Source organism: Lynx rufus, unplaced genomic scaffold, assembly GCF_022079265.1.
Source record: "Lynx rufus isolate CCGP_SWC_20201006 ecotype Redwood Valley unplaced genomic scaffold, mLynRuf1.p SCAF_8, whole genome shotgun sequence".
In the NCBI taxonomy this organism is placed as follows: Eukaryota; Metazoa; Chordata; class Mammalia; order Carnivora; family Felidae; genus Lynx; species Lynx rufus.
In genome coordinates, this window is record NW_025814896.1 from 86,559,690 (window position 1) to 86,583,737 (window position 24,048).

The following is a 24,048-nucleotide window of genomic DNA, read 5'->3' on the forward strand; positions in this document are numbered from 1 at the left end:
GCTGGGGAAAGTTGGCGCCCTCGACTTCTGCACCAGATGGCTGGACTTTCATGAACGCTGCTTGTTCTCACAGAACACTGCTCCTCTGACACTTCAACACAACGGGGGAAGAGAAGGTGGCAAACACAGAGCTGGGCCAGACTTGTGAGAACCCCAGGCAGGCTAACAATCCATGCCACCTTCCAAATGACATTCTTTAAATATTTGCCCAACGCCCATCTAGAGGAAAAGTTGGGGGCAGCTAAGGGAAAGGAAGAAAAGGAATGTTCTCTGTGGACCTCTTCCCCATGCCATTCAGCTCTTGCCTCCAGCATGCACACTGCAGCAGCTTGCTGGCACCCACTATTATTCATATGTGTGCCTGGGGTCTCCTTCCCACCTCTTCTTTGAGTTTCTATATAGGTTTGTGTTCTTTAAAAGCAGTCCACATTTGCCATAATTAATAGTCATGACTGCATGGAGGGCTCTAGCCATTTTGGTAGACTTGCCCCTCAATACCAATTCCAAAGGTAAAACCCTCCCGAACCTAATTGGGCACAGCTGCAAGAGTTTGTGTGTCTGGAGACACATACCTTGTGCATGAAGCCTGAACTGTCTCCAACCAAGCGAAAACAAAGCTTTCAAAAATACATTTACTCTTAGTAAATTATAGCTGTCCTGAGTGCACCACTTGCTCTGACCTCAATTTTTAAAGGTTGGTGCTTCGCTTAGAAGATAATTTGTAAATTTTATAAACGCCAACCAGTCAAGAACTTTTTTGGTGTAGATTTATTGAGAGGACAAAATATTTTGCAAGAGTCCTGGGCCCCGTTACTTTCATTTAGTTTTCTTGCAATAACCCAGACCGCCCCTTTTAACTTCAGATGAAGATGAGTGCCAGATACCACATTATGGGTACTATGATCCCAATTACGCAAGAAATGATACGCATAGAAAGCAATTCTGGAATAGTATATCCCAAAGCATTAACAGTGTTTGTCACTGGAAGTTAGGATTACCAAAGGTTTTCATTTCTTTTTTGTAAACTTCTCTGTATATCTCAGACTTCTCACTTCTCACTTCTCTCACTCTTCTTCTGAGTCTTCTATCACTAAACATGTATTACTTTTATAATTAATACAAATAACAGAAAAATATGAGCAGGAAATAATTTACATCCCGAGAAATCAAACTAATTGTGCCAACAACCAGTTCCAAAAGCTGATGAGCCTAGGACCACAGAGGTCATAAGCATGTGTGGGACTGGGGAATGTATAAGCCCAAAAAAGGCAATCTGGAGGCCAGCAAGGCTGCTGGATCCCATCCCCGCACTCCTCTGGGAATGGACTCATGGTCCCTTGCTATTTACTTTCTCTCTTTCTGGGGCCATGATGTAATCTTGATCCTCATGTACACAGTGACCAGGATGACACTTCATTTTCTTCTAAGACTGCACTCAGCTCTGAGTCCTATATTGCTATTTATAGATAAGGTGTTCTGACTCTACAGCCTTCCCACTCACAGCAGCTTAGAACCTTGGGCAGCAATCTAAGCCCCGCTTCTGAAGTGCCCCCATTTCAATTATAAAGCCCCACCAAGCAGAGTGGCTCAGGTGCTATCCCACCTACCTACCACCAGGAAAATCTGGACCTATGAAAGCCTGCATGGAGGCACTGGTCCTTACCCCAACCAAGTGTCTTGCTACTCCCTCCTCTGTCCATCACTTTATGACACCTCTGAACTTGTCTGGACATTCTAACAGTACCCTGGGGGCTGTGAACCATCCAGTAATACATAAAGGACCCTCTACAATGGGCAAAATAGGTATATAAAGCCATGATAGACATTATACCAGGATTTCTGACCTTGGTACTATGGGGCCAGATAATTCTCTGTGGAGGGAAAGAAGGATGCCCTGTGAAGTATAGGATATTTAGCACCATCTCTGGTCTCTACTCACTAAATGCCAATATCACTTCTCCCCCAGTTTGGCAACCAGAACTGTCTCAGACATTGCCAGTTGTCTCCTGAGGTACAAAATCACCCCATCAGAGAACCACTGCATTATATACATGTCCACACATCCTATTTGGATAGATGACTTTCCTCTCGTCACGCCTTTACCATATAGCCCTGACACAAGCTGGTAGATAAGTTATAAGACATAGTTTGCGCACGCATTCACATCTTGTGTTGTACAGGTGCCTCAGAGAAGGAGCCTAGTGGTACCTCACTTTAGTAATAATAGTTGACATGCAAGTGCTTATTAAGTGTTGAGCATTTAATCATATCATTTCATTCAAATTTACAACAACTTATGAAATGAGTATGATTCCCATCTGATAGGCGAGAACTCTGGGTTGCAGATAGGGTGACCTAGGCAGTGGGTGGCAAAGCGGTGATGGAACTGAGCCTTGGCTCTTCATGTGCTCATTATTTCTCCATCCTAGTGCAACCTGCCCCAGAGAACAGGGAGGGAAACTAAAAGACATATCCTGGATACCCATAACCTACAGGAACTGGTAAAATAGTTACATGTAGGTGCACGGGACTTATCTGGGACCTGTGGGCCAAGCTCTTTGCCTGAGCCCATAGTAGTAGCCACTGAGGGCTTCCAAGGAAACCTTGCAACAATTCCAGGCTAGGGAAGGGGTGGGTAGATGTGGGTCATGCCTGAGGCAAAAGATGGTGGCCAACTCAGTTCTGCAACATTCAAGGTACTCCTCTGGCTTCAGCCGGGCATGAGAGGACATGCCAGTGGATGTGCTATGTTCTGAGGATTATTCCCAACTTAGTCCCACCCACCTGCGCTTCACTACCATCTCTTCCCATTCTGTTTTGACTCTTGTTTCTCATTGCTCTGACCTCAGAACCCCTGGTCAGCCTCTCCAAGTAGAAGCCACTCTTCCACTTTCAAAATCTCTGCTCTGGCCCCTAATGTAGTTTACTGTTTAATGTCTTTCACAAAAAAATCCATAGGCTTGGGGCGCCTGGGTGGCGCAGTCGGTTAAGCGTCCGACTTCAGCCAGGTCACGATCTCGCGGTCCGTGAGTTCGAGCCCCGCGTCAGGCTCTGGGCTGATGGCTCAGAGCCTGGAGCCTGTTTCCGATTCTGTGTCTCCCTCTCTCTCTGCCCCTCCCCCGTTCATGCTCTGTCTCTCTCTGTCCCAAAAATAAATAAACGTTGAAAAAAAAATTAAAAAAAAATCCATAGGCTTGTTATCTCACCCGTTTATGAAAACCTCCCCACCCAGGGCCTGACACGTAGTACATGCCCCAAAAATATTAATCTCCTTCCACTCTAAGCAGTGGGTTCCATTAAGCTTGGCAGTAAGATCCCCGTGTTTGTGAATTATCATCGCAGGAGCCCCAAGAGGGCAATCAACCACCTCCTTTCTGGCTGGGGCTCCAGAAAGCTCAACCCAGATGCTTTGAATTGCACCAACTTGGAGTCCTGCTGAATATCAGTTTATTTCAGGTTTTTGCACAGTATTTTAAAAACTTAACTTTTTAAAAAGCTGGTTACTTGAGAATTCAGTGAGAAGGTAGAAACATCCAGCCTAACTCCAGCCTGTCTATTCTCCATTCGGACACATTCCCAAACCAGCTGATAATTTGGTGCTGAACAGTTATGCTTGGCTCGAGGATGCCATGAAATGCTCTCTAGACCCAGTGGAGATTGGGAGAAAGAGCAGAGTGAGCTCATTTAGTCCCCTAACTTTCATTATTTTGTAACAGTAGGAATGTAAACTCTACTTTGGAACTTACATCAGCTTTTGGAGGGTTTCAACAAGCTCTCCCTGATAAGGCTAAAGGTTTTTCTTGTGCTGTTGGCCAGAAATAAATATTTATATCAAGAAAAGATTGCCAAGGCTTGAAAAGCATTTGAATTATTTAATCAGCCTGTAAAAGGATTCACTGTGATTGGTGTTTGAATTAACTAATGAATTTTAATCCTGGTTTTATCTCAAATCCATTAGATAGTCACCAATGGCAGGGAAGAATTCTGGGAATTCCTTCAATCGTCTGAAAAGAATTACATTGATCCAAGGTCAAAACCTGGGAGTGTACATATTTGAGTGTATGATTCTGGAACATGGGTTCATTACAGTAGATCACTGTCTCTCAAAAGGTACCTGAACCTTACCACAGAGCTTTTCAATTCCTGTTCCCCTCTCATAGAAGACATGCCTCCTACTATTATCCAGCCTCACCCATGGAGCATCTTGACCATTTGCCTCCAAAGTGGTCAGGTATAAAAAGACTTAGCTCCTAGTATACTTCGGGCTAGCTGTATCACAAAATTAGCTGTGACATTATGACAATGTAAGATGGCTAACTAGTTTAAATTACATCTGTAAAAAAACTAGCTGGGTTGACCTTGGGTAAATCATTTCAACAAAACCTGGGTTTGAATTTCAGCCCTGACATGTACTACATGTACTAGTGGTGCAACACTGATTCAATTAACTAACCTCTCTGAGCCAGTTTCCCAAATTGTAAATAATGAATAATAATAATGTCAAATGAGGCCATGAGTATCGTGTCAGACAGAATCAGAATAAATATATAGATATGGATTTAGATGTAGTGGATATACACATTTGTGAGAATATAGACTGCGTGTGTGTGTGTGTGTGTGTGTGTACTCTGCCCCCCTCTGTGCCCTCTGTACTCATCTTCAGGGATGCCCAGCTCTCAAGCCTTGGGTGTTTGGCAATTTGGTATAATGATACTCATTGATACCCCAAACCTGGGTTTAAATCAATCTTCTGTTCTATTATTAGACTCTTATAAGCAAGTGTTTTAGATTAACCTATGTCGAGTGTATGCACTGAATTCTGAAATATCTTTGGTAAAAGGCAAGGAAATTTATATTTACAGATCATCTAAAAATTCCCTTAACTTCTGGTTTCAAACTCCCACCCCTCCCTAATTCTCTCCCCCTGTTGCCAACAAGCCAAGCGCTGGTCTCCTAGGTCCTGGTCTCCACTCCCCTGCCCACTCAATGCTAACGAACAGTGAAATGGCTGCCCACTGGACAGAGGAGCTGGGACTCAGTCGTCCTTGGGGTGGATTATGGCCCCATAAACACCACTGGCTTTGGAAGAGGTGGCGGCAAGGTTGGCAGGGTCCCTGAGCCAAACGTGGCTCAGCCGAGGGGGAAGGCTTTGTGCCCTGCTTCCCAAGAGGATGTTCCAGGAAGAAGTCAGATGATCTGCGTTATGGAAACCAAATGGCCCTTCTTTGTTTAGAAAGAGAGAGAGAAAGAGAGAAAAAAAAGTCACTCATTTTTGTGGTAAAGTGAAAACAGGCTCCAAATCAAACAATCCCTCTCAGAGCAGAAGATGCCAGCTCCCCAGAGCAGGCCCACAGGCACAGAGGCTGATAAACTGACAGAAGGCAGTGTTAAGGCTGCACCACAGCCTCAGCAAAGTGTCCTCAGTCCTCCCAGTGAGGTTTTCCTCTGCTTCGCTCCAGAAATATTTGGTCTCCTAAGCAGGAAAGGAAAATGAAGGGGGGGGGAAAGAATCAACTGATTGACCTAGGCCAGTCTTGTCCTCTCACCCCCTTCCAGTGGGATGGAGGGCAGGGAAGGAGCTGTTCAGAGAAAGCTCTAGAAGTGGCTTGGGCACTAATAGCCACATGGGCATACTGGGCCCGGAGCCTCCCTTGTGTCTCTGACTTGGATGCCCATTCTGGGTGACCAGCTCTTCCCACAGAATGCAGCCAAGAGTCACGAGGCCTCCTGTGGCCACTCTGTGGCTACCCCGTGGCTCCATGGGCAGGGATCTGCACTCCCAGGTATTACTAGTGCATGTGAAGCAGGATAAGCCATGGCCAAGAGAAAATAAATACAGTTTCTAGTCAGCCATGCCTGTCCTGAGTTTGGTTTATTGTCTAATACAAGCCTTTCCTGGAATGGAGAGGCTCTTGGCAAGGGAAGAATAATGGAGAATTCACATCTAGTCCCGGCTTTGCCTCCGACTTGCTGTGCAACCATGGGTCACTGTTGCCTCTCTGAGCCTCCATTTTGCATCTGGGAAATGCGCCCAATGCCCTTGCCTTGTCTCAGTTCACAAGGTCTTGTAGAAGGTGATAACGCATGGCTCTTATCAAGAGGTGGTAGCCAGACTGCCTAGGTGTGGATCCAAGCTCCCCTGGGTAATGTTGGGCAAGTTTCTTCACCTCTCTACGTCTGTTCCTCACCTTTAAAATGAAGGGAAGTGTGGCGCCTGAGTGGCTTAGTCGGTTGAGTGTCCGACTTCGGCTGAGGTCATGACCTCACAGGTTGTGGGTTCGAGCCCTGCGTGGGGCTCTGTGCAGACAGCTCAGAGCCTGTGTCTCCCTCTCTCTCTCTGTCCTACCCCACTTACTCTCTCTCTCTCTCTGTCTCTCTGCCTCAAAAATAAACATTTTTTAATTAAAAAAATCAATAAAATAAATAAAATAAAATAAAATAAAGGGAAGAATATTCTTTCCTGGGAGCACAGCTAGCAGGTTATAAATTCGATTATGTAGCATGCTCAAAGTGCACGGAGAGCACCGACACACAGGATGCCCTGGGAGAGTCTCACTGCCATTATTGTCACCAGATACTGGGAAACACCTTGAAAATAAAAATGCTCAGTTCAGGATTGTGTGATCCACCACTGTCACCATAAAGCTTCATTAATTCCATTCAACATGCCTCCATTGCCCCAGCAACATTCCGTAATCTGCGAATGCTAGTTCTAAATATGAGGAGGGACCTCCACTACCTTCCCGTCGCCACACCATGGCCCACAAGGCCTTGATCATCTGGCCCTGCTGCCTTTTCTAGCCTCATTTTGAATCACTGTCTCACTCAACTTCAGCAGCCTTGTTGACCTCCTTTTAGCATTCAAAGCTAAAAGGCTCCTTCCTGCCCCAGGACCTTTGCAGGGCTTCCTGCCTCACTCCATGTCCTCTTCACCTGACAATGGGTGTTAGCTTATATGGCTTCTCCTCTGGGAAGCATTTCCTGACCTTCTTTCTCTTTCTTTGCGCTCACCACAATTATAATGAAATAGTAACTTGTGTAGTTACTAGCATGTCAGCTCCTTAAGCGAGGTGCTTTCATCTGTTTTGTTCATTGCAAGGCCCTGACATGTGGAAGACATTCAAAAGAATATATTTTTCAATAAAAATGAAAGTACTCAATAACTGTCCCCCCCTGCAGCTCCTATAAAATCCATTAAATCAGAGACCATGTTTCTCTTCTCGAAGCCTATGTCTCTAGCTCAAAGTAGGTCTTTAATAAATATTTGTTGAACGAATGAATGAACAAAAGAATGAATGAATGAATGCATGCATGAATAAATTAATGAATGGTTTGGAATAACCGAACTTTTCACCACTTGAAAATTTGCTTAGACATCAGAGGAGACTGTAACGGACCATCCTCTTCTTCCTGCTTCCATGGAGACACAGTGCTTAGCACTCAGACGTGTCCTCTAACTCCCACCCCCGGTGGCTCTGCTCCTTCAACTCAGGCATGGAGGGCATGAGGCTTCCTAATCCCCACTCAGGCAAGCATTTCGTGTCTGCCACAGTCCAATGTCATTAGACACATCAGTTTCATAACATGCCAATAGCAGAATACTGTTCTTCAATTATACATGTATTCCTTTCTGTCTTCTAGTGCAGGCATTCATATTCACAGCTGATTAAAGGGACTCATTTTATTCATCTCCATCTCACCCACAGGTCCTACCACAATTCTTGGCACAGAGCATGCACTCTTAAATGTTGCATCATGAAGGAACAAGTGCTATATACTGACTATAGTCAGTAACTTCTCAGCCCTGCTTCTGGCCCCAGAACCTGGGACACAATGACAGTTTTAAGGAGCTCAAGATGAAACCTGCTTAAGATTTCCCCAGTCAACCCATAGAATAAGAGCAAGAACTTCCCACCTCTAGTGTCCCCCCACTTTCATCCATCTTTCACAGCTGCATCTGCTGAAACTTCCAAAATCATCACTTCAAGTTTTTCTCCCAAAGTCTCCAAAGATCTCTTCATGGCTAATAGACTTATGTCCAAATTCCTCAGTCTCACTCAAACTTCTTCCTATACTGATCTTTTCAAATCCTACTTCCCTCCTACCTTGGCATATGTCTTCTTTGTGCTCTGCCTTTACTCATGCAATTCCTCTTGCCATTCTCTTCACCAAAGTACATCTCAGATTTTGTGTTTCCTGTCGCCTCACCACATCACCCACCTAAAGGGAGCTTTCTGTCTTCTGAAGTCAAATGATATTTTGGCTTAGCCACTTCTAAATATGTCAGCAAACTTTTTCTTTTTTAAAAAATTGAGATACAATTGATAAATAGGTTTATGTTAGTTTCAGATATACAACATAGTGATTCAATATTTGTGTAGAAGGCGAAATGATCACCACAATAAATCTAGTTAACATCCATCACCATACATAGCTACAAGTTTTTTCTTGTGATGAGAACTTTTAAGATTTGCTATCTTAGCAACGTTCAAATACGCAGTACAGTATTGTTAACTATAGTCACCATGCTGTATATTACATCCTCATGATTTATTTGATAACTGGAAGTTTGTACCTGCTGACCACCTTCTCCCATTTCGCCCATCCCCCACCCCCACCCCCACCCTGGCAACAACCAATCTGTTCTCTGAATCTATGAGTTCATTTTTTTTCTTTTTTAGATTCAACAAAAAAAAGTGAGATCATATGATATTTGTCTTTCTTCATCTGACATATTTCACTTAGCATAATGCCCTCCAGGTCCATCCATGTTGTTACAAATGGCAAGATTTACTTTATTTATGAATGAATGATATATGTTTTGTGTGTGTGCACACACACACAAGATATATCATTGTGTGTGTATATATATATATATATATATATATACTATATATACTATATATATATGCCACATTTTCTTTAGCCATTCATCCATGGATGGACAGTTAAGTTGTTTGCTTCCATGTCTTGGCTATTGTAAACAATGCTGCATCAGCAAACCTTCTCCATGAATATGACTTCTCTCTCAAACTAGACTCAGACCTGAAGCTCCCCTAGGGACCAGTCTTGTATCTTCTGGTTTCCCCTTGGTTATGCTTGGTCTATGGTAAGATCTCAGTTTCTATTTGTTCCCTGATTGACTCATCTGGATGTATGAAGTCAGAGACTAGTGTTCTGGCAGGAGACTGTAAATGCGTTCACTTGTGTGGATTTTATGGCTCAAGGATAGTTTCTATTTCAAATAGTTACTGCTTTTCTAGTGTCTCCCAGGAGTCGGTCTGTAGGAGTCACTGAATATGAAATTATAAAGTCACTTCACTCCTCTTAATCCAGTGACTTCCTTTTTACAGATGAGAAGCCCTTCACTGTGGAAGATACTTATTTGCTGTGTCCAGCACCTATCTTAAAAGAAGTTGGCATGTAAGTTTCCACCAGCAACTGAACCTCACAGCCAGGGAGGAGAGAGAAGGTAGAGGGGACAGAGGGAGAAGAAAACGTCTCTCTTCATTGTCATAATGCAGTCTTTGTCTAGACCTTTCCAGGTAATGATGATGGTGCCCATGTTTACAGTGAGCAGGGCACCAGGACAAACGTTTCACAAAGGGGATCTCACTTTATCCTCCCAAGTTCCCAAAGTACCAGGTACTCATGTCATCCCAGTTTTACAGATGTGCAATATATGGCTGAGAGAATTTAAGTAGAATTTAAGTAGAATTTAAGTAGTTTGCCCAAGGTCACACTGCAGTAGTGGGACTGTCTAGATTTGAATAAAGGTGTGTCTCACACAACTACATTTCTAGAAAGCTCTCACACTTCCCTCTCACAAACTTTACCTTGCCCCGTCATCGTAATTTCCCTGCTAGATGATTATCTCCTCCTTAGAGATATGGAAGCTCGGAAAGGAAGCTCAAAGGGGCTAAGTGGGTCCAGAGCTGGTTGAAGACCCCAGGTTCAGACCTTCTGAGGCCAAGCTCAGTGCTCCTTCCTCTGAGCCTCTGCAGGACATTGGGTGTTCACCCAGACTGCACAAGGTTCTGTGAACTAATTTATGGGGGGAGATTCCATGGCGGTGCTATTATAATAGGTGGTGGTGAAGTGTGATGAAAATATTCAACAGAAGGAAGACAATTAGTACCCTAAGCAAGAAAAGAACTATGTGGGGAAGCAGAGAATCTGTGTTTGTCAGAGAACACAAACTCATTTCTCTGTAAACATGTCTACAACAGGCTGAAGGTAGAATGGTGGTCTTGAGGAAACAATACTAAACATTTTCATCTAAATTCTGCTTTTGATCATTTGTTCTAATGGTAAAGCCTCCAACTCTGGTTGCCTAACACTGGTCTCCAAGTCCACTGATTCCACCAACTAACCCTGTGTCCATACGGCCAAGTACAAGCAAAATGCAAGCTCAGGTTTCAGTGAGTCTCACAGAGATGGAAGGTGGGTGGAAGGTAACTCATCCACTGCTGTACCTCCGTGAGTTTGCCAGGATGGTCACAAACACCCTCGTCAGAATCAGTTACTGATAGCCCCAATAATAACAACAGAACATTAAGTTTACAGCGTGACAAGTTTATCCCCATAGACTCGAGCCATGTTTGGGGAACACTTCTTCCTATGACAATGTGACAGGTAAATTAAATGGCAGCAAGCTTTTCCCATTCAATGCAATTTGCTGCAATGTAAGAAGGGCTGAATGCAATGCCTTGATACACTAGCCAAGGGTATCCTGACATCTCTAAAAGTTTACAGTGGATGGGCCCTAGAGACCTCCTCTACATTTTACAGGCCCCAGGGGAAGAGACCACAGTCTTTCCCCTGGGTAGTGAGGAGCAGGGCTTACAGGGGACCTCGGTGTCAGCTCATGGGCCCCTGCTCTTTGCACACCTTGCTGAGCATCTCTGGCTCCTTTGTCATTGCAGGAAAGCAGCGCTTCAGGTCAGCATGAACGATGGTCTCTCTTTCATCTCCAGTTCTGTCATCATCACCACCACACGCTGCGTAAGTCACTTTTCCTTTCCTGAAGGCTTTATTGTCATTCTCATTTCCCTGGGAAGTTTCCAGTTCTGCATTCTTTTCACTGAGCTTTGATCCCAACTCCGCAGGGCCAGCTGTAGGCTGGACCCCAGAGGGTATCGGGAATGCCTGTGCTGGGCTTCTCCAGGTTCCTCATCTCTGAGCAAGGGTGAGAGCTGAACACACCTGCATGTCTGGATGGTAAGATAGGGCCATTGTCTGTGCAGTAGTGACGGGAGATATCTGGGTAGACTGTGTCTAGGAGGAATTGTGCAGAAAGAAATTGGATGGCACACACAGAAAGCACATCTTAGGGAGTTTTTCTCTAAAAGGAAGCAGGGCAATAGGGCAGTAACTAAAGGGCAATGTGGAGTATAAGGAGAGTCTTGTTTAGAATGGGAGAAATTGCAGCTTGTTATTATGATGGTGGAAATAATCCTGGAGAAAATGGAAAATTGATGAAGCAGGGTGGGGCTATGCCAAGGGGATTGTGAGGCACGAGTGGGATTGTATTCTACCAACTCTTCAGACACTCCTTCTCTGGATCCTTAATGGCAGGTGTTTTGTTTTGTTTTTTTTTTTTTTTTTCTGGTTACATATAAAATCACCTGGAAGACTTAAAAAAAAAATTATGATGCCCCCAGACTCATGCCAGAACAATTGAAGCCAAGTCTGGAGTGGGCCCTAGCTTTGGTGGTTGCAAGGCCTCCTGGGAAGGTTCTTGTGTGTGACCATGGGTGGGAACCCTTGCGTCAGTGCAGCTGCTCCCTCCCGCTGTCAGTATGTCAGAGCTCAGCCCATCAGAGGACTGTCAGGGCTAAGGGAGCTTTTATACAGTCCTCAACCCCTAGCATGAGTAGTTCCAAAATAACCTTTGTCTGAATATTCAGTTGTTGTCACCAAGTGCATTTCTTCCACTGAATCATTCTGAAGGGTAATGTGTTTGACCTGATGGTCAGCGTGGGCAGATACTATGGTCACATTCTGCCTGGGCACTGGAGGACATGTCATTAGAGCCCCCCACTAACTGGGGCTTGTATCCCTCATACTGTCACAGGTGGACAAGAACTAGCAGGCATGCACTGAAGCCAGACAAAATAAAAATGAGTCATCTCATAAATGAGCAGGAGATCTGGCCTCAGGATGGACAGTCTTCCCTCCCAACTTGCCCCTCTGCCCGCCTCCCACAACACACATTTCCATCCTGTGTTAGGAGCAAACCAGTTTTCTTAAAAGCAGGCTAAGCCAGTGCAATGGGTATGGAAAATGGAAAGATTTTACTTTTCTTTTTTAATGTTTTATTTACTTTTGAGAGAACACAAGTGAGGGAGGGACAGAGAGAGAGGGGCAGAGGATCTGAAGTGGGTTCTGTGCTGACAGCCCCAAGCCTGATGTGGGGCTTAAACTCATGAACTATGAGACCATGACCTGAGCTGAAGTCAAACACTCAACCAGCTGAGCCACCCAGGTGCCCCAATGGAAAAGTTTTATTGGACCAAAGTAAGAAATTAGGGTTGTCACAGAAAAGTGTCACCACTGAGAAATGTCTGAGTCTCAGACACCCCTCAGTGGAACATCAAATCTGGAAACCAAATATGAAAACTTTCTGGAGAAGCAGTGAAATTTCAAGTGTACCCGCCTGCTTCTTTTAAAAATTGACCCTTCTGGAACTTGCCAACCTGCAGGAAATGATTAAAATACCCCAAACCTAACAACTCCATTCCAGATTCCTCCCTGCTTTGGAGTGATCCAGCAGTTTGGGCCTGCATTTCTCATTATGTCTGACCATACCACAGAGAAACAGCCATGCCCTTAAGGCCACAAGGGCATGAGGAGGCGGAAGGGAAACATCTCAGGACCAAACTTGTGGTATGGCAGATATAGGACTATGACTGATGGCTTAAGTCCTGGTCCTGTAAGCCAAGAAGAAAGGGTGTCCTCTAATGTACTGAAAAATGAAAAGAGCTCAGAGCCAAGTCCCCTCTACCTTCCCATCCCACTCCAGCCTTCATTTACATCTTATATCTCCCTTACCTGAGTGCTCATCGCTCAGTTTTCTGCTCAGTTGACCCTTGATAAACACCACCCCATCACATCTTATGTGCTATTGCCCTTCTCACCTGAAAATGTTATATGTCTACAACAAAATTATGAACACCCTAAGATTTGAGATCCAGGACTATTCATTCATTTATTTAACAAATATTCATTGATCATGTATAACATGCCAGGCACTGTCCTGGGTATCTAAGTTGACTTACACTGTCAATTAGTTGTGTGGCCTTGACCAAGTGATTTAGCCCCTTTGTGCATCAATTCCCTAATCTGTAAAACTGGAATACTACTACTTTATCACTCTTAGCAGCATCATGAATATTAAATGAAATGAAAAAGTTCTTGGCAGAAGGCCTGGCTCGTAGTAAGTGCTTAATAAATGTTAGCTGCTGTTCTAGTGGAAGCTGAGTTAAAATTATTGAACTCTTTTGGAAATTCTCTCCAGAGAGTTGGCTCCCACTTCAGAGTCCCATAATAATAAAGGAACTCTTCTTCGATAAGATGGACCCCTAGGGGTATATGTTTGTTACTCAGCCAAGTCCAGGTGATTGAAAGGAGGTAGGCGAGATGGTCAAAATCATCCAGAGAAAGAAATGGACCTATATTCAAACATAAAACCCCCATCCCCAGCAGGACCCTACACAGAAGCTCCAATTAAAAAGACTGAAGCCACCTCTGGGCAAAACAGAGATGCAGGTGGAACGTGTGGTCATCCAGAATATGAAGTAAGGTCCTGGACTTGACGTTTGTTTCTTCAGCAGCTGGTTTGGAGGACAAGGTTTTTAGATCAGAAGTGATCCCCTGAGTCTGAGTAAAGGGTTAGTCCTGTCTGTGCCAGTCACAGCCTGCCCAGCCCATCACCTGGAACCAAAAATAATTCTAAAATATGTAGTTGAGTCTTTTCTTTTCTCGCTTTATTTGGTGCCCATTTGGATAACCATGCCACAGTTTTCAAGATCCACAATGAATAACTGTCGCCCCTGCCAGGAGCAGAAATTCCATGAAGTTTTACAGGAAAGAGTTTTTTCCATCCAAGAGCTAAAAGATTCCTATACAAATGGTAAACTTTACTGAGCTCCAGGACTCTAGAAAACGGTTTAACATCCAAAGTCCTCTTTCACCAGCATATGTGAATACATCCCCTTTCTTCCCCAACCTCTAGCATTTGGGAGGGGGAAGATCACTACTATGGTGCTGCTTTAGGGGAAATAGTTAAAAGAAGTTTGTCCTTTTTAGAGCAGAGCAAGCAAATGTTAGCCCCTTAAAGAAGTGTTGATGAAAGATTGTCCTCATTTAGATAAATGCCTTCAAATTTGATGATTTCCCAACCAAAGTGTATAAAAATCAGAATCATTCAACAAGTATTTCTTGACTTCCTACTGTGTCATCAGTGTTCCATTTACTTTTACAACATTGCTACCCTTAAGGAGCTTAAAATCCAGTTGGAGAAAGGAGCCCAACAAACACGTAAAAGAATATGTGAATAAAGAACACAATTGTGTGAGCCAGGTGTAAATGCAATAGAATTTCAGAGCGGGGAACAAGGAGTGGATTCAGGAAGAGACACAAGGGCTTCACGGAGGAGACAACCCAAGTGGGGACTTGAAAATGCTAATTTCAGTCGTGAAGGTGGGAAGAGGCCATCCACTAAACAGAATCCAATCTGAGCAAGGCCTAGATATGTCTATGAGCACAGTTTGTTTGTGGTCCCTCTAGGGACCATTAACTCTTTTTCTCTTTTTCTCTCATTTTGTATCAGTTTCTGGTGCCTTCTGATTTGGGGCAGTTTCTCAGGTTGGCAACCATTTTCCTGGGATGCCCTAGTTCACACAGTATGTACAATGAGACCCAGCTGATGCTCCTCCCTCTTAACTATGATCAGGCTTTGATTTGTGTTGGATTCCAGTGTATTAGAGCATCACCATCTTTGAAGAAAGGAAAGAGACAGAACATAAAGTTCTAAAATCAACACTAAATCAGCCGAGAATCCTGCCTTTTCCCCACCAACTTATATGGAAAACAGCCTGGCTTCAAGGGGCAGCAAGGTTGAGCAAATTTGAGAGGACCCATGTCAAGTCACAGTTCAGAGAAATTCTTTTCGAATGAAAATTAAAATGCCACCTACTCAGCCTTGAGAGATCACAACCAGAACAACTGCTTTGTAATTGTAGCACAATGGAGGAATAAAGAATACAGGATATTGAGTCAAAGTCCTAATTTCGAATCCCAGCCCCTCCACCTTGTAGGGTGATCTTGGGCACATTTGCCTGAGCTTGTCTCTGAGCCTGTCTGGCATGGTTGTTGCAAAGATTAAAGGCAAAGTGTATAAGGGGCTTAAGGTACCTGGTAATAAGTCAAAGAATGACAGTTGTTTACTAGTTTCTTGAGATTGTCTTTCTTTGCCAAGTAAAAGTCTAATGGCCTGTCTCATTAAAACATTTGCTGCTCATGCCCTGCAGAATATAAACAGGCAATGTTTCCCTGATGAAAAGTTATGATTCCTTTTGGGTCTGTGATAAGCCTGTAATCTAGGAAGAGGCTAGGGAAAACTTTGAAGATGTTGCCTGCAGGCTAACTAGGGGAAACACCAGTAAATTAGATCTGGTGGTAAGTCAAATAGGATTAGGTTGCAGTCTCTTCACCATTTTTGAAAAAAGATTTTCTCAGTAAATGAATCATGTAAATAGTAACATAAGGGGAATGTTTAGACCATTTCAAAGAATGAATTGAAACAACTATTTACTAAGGTTTATGCATTACTACCAAGTAAAAACTATTATCATTTAAAATGTTCTATCACGCCGAGCATGTTGGGGGGCATTTTATCAGAGGAGGTAACATTTCATGCAGAAGAGAAACACAGCTTCAGAAGGCATTTCACAACAGACTGAATCTTCCAGTGTTCCCCAAAATAGCCCCAACTCACCATGGTTTGGGAGTATGGTTTGGTTTCTATGAGGATGAACAGGATATTAACTTATTTCCCAAGGATTTTTTGAACCATTTTATCCTTCATATTTTCATGAATTCACACTGTTCTTTCTGAAGCTAGTAGTATTTTTCTACTTATATTTGTTTGAAAGAGAGAGACATCAACAATGCACAGGAGGGCCCCCACCCATGACAAAAAATTATCTTGTCCAAAATGTCAATCTAAAGAATCAGAATTTCTTGGAGGGAGCCCAGGATTCTGCATTCTTTTTTTTTTTTTTAAGTTTATTTATTTATTTTGTGAGAGAGGGAGCAAGAGAGAGCATGAGCAGGGGAGGGACAGAGGGAGAGGGAGAGAGGATTCCAAGCAGGCCCTGCACTGCTAACGCAGAGCCCAACGCAGGGCTTGATCTCACAAACTGTGAGATCATGACTTAAGCCAAAATCAAGAGTCAAACACTTAAGCAACTGAGCCACCCAGGCGCCCCCAGGATTCTGCATTCTAATAAGCTTGCCAGGTAAATCTTGAACACACAGGACTCTTACATTATACTTACCTGACACGAATTGTCCTCCAAAGTTTAAAAAAATCATTAAAATCTATTTAAGAAAAATGATTTATTCTCTTGATTCATTCCCAATCCCATTCATTTAAGAATCCCAAGATTTTAAAATCAGACCCTCTGTTTTATGTTGCTTCTTTTGGACAATATTTTCTGGTATAAAAATAGGATATTTTTATAACAAATAGGTATTTGCTGAATAGGATAATTTTAGCTCAATGTGACCAGTCTAGGATCTTCTCCCTTTTGGGTTGCCAGGCACAGACTGTAAAACTGTCTCCAAATGCCCCTTTCCCATGTTCCAAGTCTTCTCTTTGTTTCCACCTCTCACACTAAGGCTTAGGGAGCCACAGACTTGGCTTCTTGTTTCAGGAAGAGAGAACCCAGTTAGCCTCAGTATTGTTTTTAACACTGAATGGCTCCCAATGTCTCACGAGAAAGTGGGCCTCCAACTGCCAAACAGAGATAGATTATAAGTTTGGAAACAAGTGAAGACTTGAAGTAAAACAAACAAAACAAACAAGCAAAAAACTCACAGACATTGGAAAGAATAATTGTCTCCCATGCACAGCATAGCACATGTGCTTCTTGAGGAAAAAAAGCAAAGATTGTGTCTTGTTCGCCATTGCAACCCAGCACCTGGCACAATGCCTGCACATAGTATTCAGCAGATAGTTGATGGTTGAATGAATGAATGGACTCAATCAAGGGTCATACTGAGATCATGATGGTACCTGATGGTAGGAGAGAAAGGGAGCCAGAACACAGCAGGATTAGAACAGGGAGCACTGAGTTGGTTGAAAGATAGTTCAACAAAGAGGATGGCCAGCCAAAGAGCATGGTGCAAGATGCACATCCAAGGAGCATGGGGAGCTTGAGCATGATTTAAGAGGGACAAATCTATCAGCTGAGAAACTACAACCAGTGATTCTAGACAGGCCAATAGTCAAAGACCTCCTCAGAACAGCACCAGCTCCACTAGGAGCAGACTCTTGTCAGGGGGTACAGACCTGGAGAAGGGGTCTAGAAATAGCCTTTTTAACTGGATCAAGATTCAGGCAGGCACCCAATGCATGAAGGTGTATAGCACCAGGCTGGAAGCAAGGCAGAAACATAGAGACTGATACAGAACCTAGGTAGCTACATTTTTTTAATTATTATTTTATTTTTTATTTTTTAAAATTTACATCCAAATTAGTTAGCATATAGTGAAACAATGATTTCAGAACTACATTCCTTAATGCCCCTTACCCATTTAGCCCATCCCCCCACCCACAACCCCTCCAATAACCAACTGTTTGTTCTCCATATTTATGAGACTCTTCTGTTTTGTCCACCTCCCTGTTTTTCTATTATTTTTGTTTCCCTTCTCTTATGTTCATCTGTTTTGTCTCTTAAAGTCCTCATATGAGTGAAGTCATATGATTTTTGTCTTTCTCTGACTGACTGATTTCACTTAGCATAATACCCTCCAGTTCCATCCATGTAGTTGCAAATGGCAAGATTTCATTCTTTTTGATTGCCCAGTAATACTCCATTGTATATATATACCACATCTTCTTTATCCATTCATCCATCGATGGACATTTGGGCTCTTTCCATACTTTGGCTATTGTTGATAGTGCTGCTATAGACATGGGGGTGCATGTGTCCCTTCGAAACAGCACACCTATATCCTGTGGATAAATACCTAGTAGTGAAATTGCTGGGTCATAGGGTAGTTCTATTTTTAGTTTTTTGAGGAACATCCATACTGTCTTCCAGAGTGGCTGCACCAGCTTGCATTCCCACCAACAATGCAAAAGAGATCCTCTTTCTCTTCATCCTCGCCAACATCTGTTGTTGCCTGAGTTGTTAATGTTAGCCATTCTGACAGGTGTAAGGTGGTATCTCATTGTGGTTTTGATTTGTATTTCCCTGATGATGAGTGAAGTTGAGCATTTTTTCATGTGTCGGTTGGCCATCTGGATGTCTTCCTTGGAGAAGTGTCTATTCATGTCTTTTGCCCATTTCTTCACTGGATTTGTTTTTTTGGGTGTTGAGTTTGATAAGTTCTTTATAGATTTTGGATACTAATCCTTTATCTGATATGTCATTTGCAAATATCTTCTCCCATTCTGTCGATTGCCTTTTAGTTTTGCTGATTGTTTCCTTCACTGTGCAGAAGCTTTTTATTTTGATGAGGTCCCAGTATAGGTAACTACATTTGTTAAGTCCAAGGAACACAAAGATATGAAACATGGGAAATAGACAAGTCTGGAAGAAATCGCAATTTAATGTGATAAGTTCTCTAATAGACAATTTAGCAATGAAGTAGAGTGTCTAGGAAATCCACAAACAGAAGAGATAATAAGTGAACTCAGTCAGGAGAGAGTAGGCATGGGCAAAGGCATGCTTTGCGCCACCATGGCTGTGATTGGTTGGGATGGGGTATTAGAAGAACAGGTCAGAGATGAAACAACTGGGCCCAGTTGGAAAGGCCTTCCTTATCTGCCATAGTTTGGAGTTTCTTTAATATTTAATTTAAACATTATATGTGATGCAGTTTTCATGTTAACTTCCAGTCTTTCCTAATTCAAGAAATAAAAACCTCTTATCTTCAGAAAAAAAAAAAAATCTAAGTAACTGCAGAAAAGCTGTGACTTGGAGAGCATTGGCATGGCCCAAGCTCACAATGGAATACCAGAAACTTAGGCTGTGGCAGTTTACCCAGTCTGGATGCTGCCGGCAACAGCTGAGGGGTGCACAGATTGCCCTGGTTGGGGCTGGCCCTGAAGGGGGTGTGCTGGAGCTCACAGGTAGAGGCTGCAGTGGCTTACCTAAGACAGGCTGCAGAGAGGGGGTAAGGACCATTCCCCAGAACTGTCTTAAGAGTTCTGTCCTAGGCACCTTCCCAGGTTCACTTTGTAAATCAGTTCAATTCTGTTACCAATTGCTTTGAAATAATTTGGGAAAATACAAATCCAGCCTGGTTTTGTAGTCATATGGCTATCTAGGTAAACAGACAGTTGGCATGGCTGTCCTTGCCAAAATTTCTTGAATTTCACCAGCCTGTTAGGGAATGAGTCCAGCAGCCTGTGCTGAGTGGCAATCTAGCCTTCCAACATAATAAAATATTATTGCATACTCCTCAGAAAAAAGTAGAAATCATAGAAGACTTTTTTCTTCTATTTCTTTTCCAAGGTCAGCAAAACAGTCCATCAATCAAAATAGGTAGCTATCTTTGGGATAGATACTTCATACCAATAGCTATGTAGGTCTCTTTAGTAAGGAAGGATGGGAAGGAAGGAGGTTGCTGGTGGCAAATGGAGCCAATGATCAGGATCAATGGGTATTAAAACAGTACTATAGGCAAAATGTTAAGGACTCAAAGAAGAATAGCCAGTCAATACCCTCCAGAACCCTACAACATAGGTGCCAAGGCAAGATATACACTCCAAGAGGTAAATATTTTACACTTTGGGGTACAAAAGGCAAATATCACACAGGAATCAGAAATTCCTCCATCTGTTCCAAAGACTCAGGAGGCTCCTCACAGGCCTTTGGAAAACTCACTTGATACACGCACTACACACTTTGAGGAGTGTCTACTTACTGGACCTAGTGCATTACATCACAGTTACCCAAGAATGTGTTCCCCCCATTCTTGCAAGAGAGAGCTGGACAAATGATTCCAGAAATTCAGGGAGAACAAGTAAGAAGCTCATGATTTTCTCAGCCCAAAACCTTTACCCCATGAGTGTCCTTTCCCCAGTAAGACCCTCCCCAAACTGTTCCCAATTCTAGGAAATGGCCCCTGGAGAAGACAAGTCCTTTCCAAACACCCAATCAAGGAGGACAGGACTAGGGCCCACACTCTGACTTTCCCCTATAGGTTTCTTCATCCTAACATTATTCTGGTTCCTGTGCAACTCACTCCCACACCCACCTCTCCTTGTTCATTGAGCTGCTGCCTATTCACACGGCCTGGAAGGGTAAGGGGAGACTGGATTGGAGGGGAAATAAGAGACTGACCTTGAAGAGGGTTTGACTGACAAACAGAAGGTGGAGTTTGGACAATGGGAAGTCATTCAAAAGAAGCAAAAAGCAATATTTTAGGAAGATCAGTCCCTCATTTGTATGTTCCAAGTATATTAACAAAATAGCATTAATTTGGATTAATTGATTTATAAATGTGTTCATTTGGAAAGGGAATAGGCTCTAGTTTACTTTTACATTATCTGAAGGGAACTTTGTAACAAAAATGGCCAACCCACAGCCCCAGGGCTACAGGTGACTCATTAACGTTTCATACTCAGCCCTGAAAAAGGATGGCCTTTACTTCATTGTTGTTGTAATTATAGGTAATATGTCCTTTGAAAGATGTGGCTTAACAAAATGTAGGGAACAGACTAGTTGGAGAAGTAAAGTGGGAACAAACTTGGGATCAGATCAATGTGGTGGCTGAAATCCTGGCCCTTAAACAGCTGGCCTGGTACACAGTAGATACCCAGAGTTAGCTTCCTTACCCTGATGTTGTAAGCTCTGTGAGAATCAACACAGTGATGTGGTTTCCAAAGAGGCTCTGGCTTCTGAATTAACAGAAGTATCATATCCATGACTAAAAAAGTGACAGAACCTCTCAACTTGGTAGAGGTAAAATCTCATTTGCGTATTGTATGAAATACCAAGACGCTTCAAGGGAGATCCTAGAGAAACTGAATATGTGAAAAGTATTACCAAGTATGGTAGGTTATGTAGAATATTCTATGGAAATAGAATTCTATTCCATAGAATTCTATGGAATATTCTATGGAAAAAAAAAATAATAATAATAATAAAGAATATTCTATGGAATTGGGACTCTTTGATCTCAAGACAAGGAAAGACTTTGGCTATTTTTAGCATTTGCAGGGCTGTCCTGAGACAGGAGTGTCTGCTTTTATTGTATAGATCCAAGGACTAGAATAGGCTGATAGACAGTTTGTGGCTCAGTTTTTAAAACGGTCTTTATAACTGGCTGCTTCAGGGGGAGTGAGCTCCCTGTTATAGCTGTAGTCAAGCACAGGTGAGTTGACAAGCTGGCAGAATTATGTAAACACCATTCATGTATCAGACAGGCAATTGGATAGGAAAAGCTCTCAGACTCCTTCCAACACTGAGAGTCTATAATTCTAAACCTAAAAATCAGCTGGTGAAGGAGTAAGGTGAACATTATCAGTCCTATATAGTATAACAACTGAGTTTGGCTTTTGTATTCTGAAAATAAATATGAGATCCTTTTGTTGGCAATGCTAGAGACAGTGGGTCTTAGTGCAATTCAAATTGGCCAACCTCCACCTAATACAAAAAGAGATTATACTTCAGACCAAAGTGTGGTCCTTCTGAGCTCCTTCTGAGAACATCTTGTTTTCAAATAACCTCAAAACACACTTTCTAATTAACAAACATTGATATCCTAGTCATAAATCATTCTCATCTCTTTATTAGTCTCAGTAAAGCCATACGTAATGCAAGGTCTTTTTCACAATATCTAGTATTTTTTATTATTTTTTTTTAACAAAATGACCTGTGGTTTCTTGTACTGTCATTAGAAAGGGCAAAAGACCACAGGAGTATCAGAAGGCAGAACTCAGATATCGAATGTTGTTTATGAACTGAAATAAAAATAGTTTGCCAACATCTTTATTTTGATAACCCTTGTATGCGTAAAAAATATCTTTTCAAATATGTTTTGGAGGATCCGAGCCAATTTCTTTTTCTTGGATGTTTGAGCAATTGACTTTCAATATTTTTATCTCAAAGTATTTTAAAGAATATGTTTTCCCTAAGTTTGAAATTTCCTTGTGTTGAGAATAAATGAGGGGAAAAAATTTTCTGAATCTATGCTCTTAAGAAACTCTGAGATAAGCACATATAAGATAGTAAAATTTATTTTTAGAAATAAGAGTTAAATCCAAATAATCCATAACCAACATAAATATAAAGGACCAAACTCAACAGTTAAAACACAGATTGAAAAGTTGTGTTTAAAAAATACGCCACTGTACACTGTTTACAATAAAAAAATACATTCAATAAAATATAAGGGCACAGAAAGGTTGAAAATAAAAATATTAGAAAATTTATATCAGGAAAATACCAATGGAAAGCTAGTGTGGCTATATTAATATGAGATAAAACAGACAAACTTTATAGTAAAAAAAAAGTTATTGGTATAAAGAGAACCATTACGTAATGTTAAAAGGAACACTTAACTTAGAGGGTATAATTCTGATCTGAGCTTAATGCTATATCCTCAGCATATATAAAACAAATATTGACAGAACTACAAAGAGAAATTGATAAATCTGCCACCACAAGAGATTTAAACACAACTCAGTAATTTATAAATTAAGCAATCCAAAGAAATGTAATAAAATATAAATGTTTGAATAATGCAGTTAAACATGATCTAGTAGGCACACAATGAGGCTACAGTAAAATGTTCTAAGAAGGGTCCAAAATTTTTTGGTTGCATAAAATAGGGCCTATGCAATTACAAGATTAATGGGAAAAAACACTTATACATTCTGAGACCCACTTTTTGCACATTTTAACATCTCTAAAATTAGGATGTTTCAGATAATCAATAACGTATCATGATTTAATTGGCCGTGTTTTTCCCTAATGGCTAATAATCGGTTATCCCACAAGGATGCATTTTAAATTCAGTGAAATATTTCCCGTCGGTCTATACTGTGCCAAAAGTAAAACAAAACTTGAACAAACGCTGAACAAAACTGATCAGTCACGTCCTCTCCACCATCCACCCCATCCTCCATGGAAAGAGAGAACTCTAGCCACTCTATTTTGGAGAGTGAGAGATAGACAGAGGGCAGGAGCTGATCACCTACCACATTACAGCCAACTTCATGAGATAGCCGGTTAGCACTATTGCAGGGCTTACCATACTTAGGAAAAGCTCACGTTTTTTGAAATACCAAACAGACATCTAACTTTGTTATAAGTCAAAGCAAAGTCATAATGGAAATTAGGAAATACTTAAAATTAGTCAATTATGAAGATGCCACATCACAAACCTTGTGCATGCAAGGTGGTTCTTAGAGGGAAATCTATAGTCTTAAATGTTTATATTAGAAAAGAAGGAAGTTGTAAGTCAATTAGCCAAGCACTGAACTCAAGACATTAGATAACAACAGAGTAAACCCCTCTAAAAAATAGATAAAAGTATGAAAGTAAGAACAGATTAGAAAACAAGATAACTGGAGAAGGGGGCACCTGGCTGGACACAGTCAGTGGAGCGTGTGACTCTTGATTTCAGGGTTGTGAGTTCGAGCCCCACACTGGGTGTAGAGATTGCTTAAAAATAAAATCTTTTTTTTAAAAAAAGATACATAGAGAAGTACATAGAGTAGTACATAGAGAAGTAATAGGAAATATTATTTATTATATGTATGTAATAGGAAACTATTAGTTGGGGGCAAGGTAGATAAAAAAG

General features: G+C 42.0%; 1 protein-coding gene across 1 annotated transcript in view; it reads left to right on the forward strand.

The window, feature by feature from the left end:
* ANTXR1 (ANTXR cell adhesion molecule 1) overlaps nt 1-24,048 on the forward strand; it is a 215,069-nt gene that overhangs the window by 92,393 nt on the left and 98,628 nt on the right. Inside the window, exons 11-12 of the mRNA XM_047069742.1 lie at nt 9,354-9,423; nt 10,926-11,004. Of these exons, the coding sequence (XP_046925698.1) occupies nt 9,354-9,423; nt 10,926-11,004 (149 nt within the window). The remainder of the gene's footprint in view (nt 1-9,353; nt 9,424-10,925; nt 11,005-24,048) is intronic.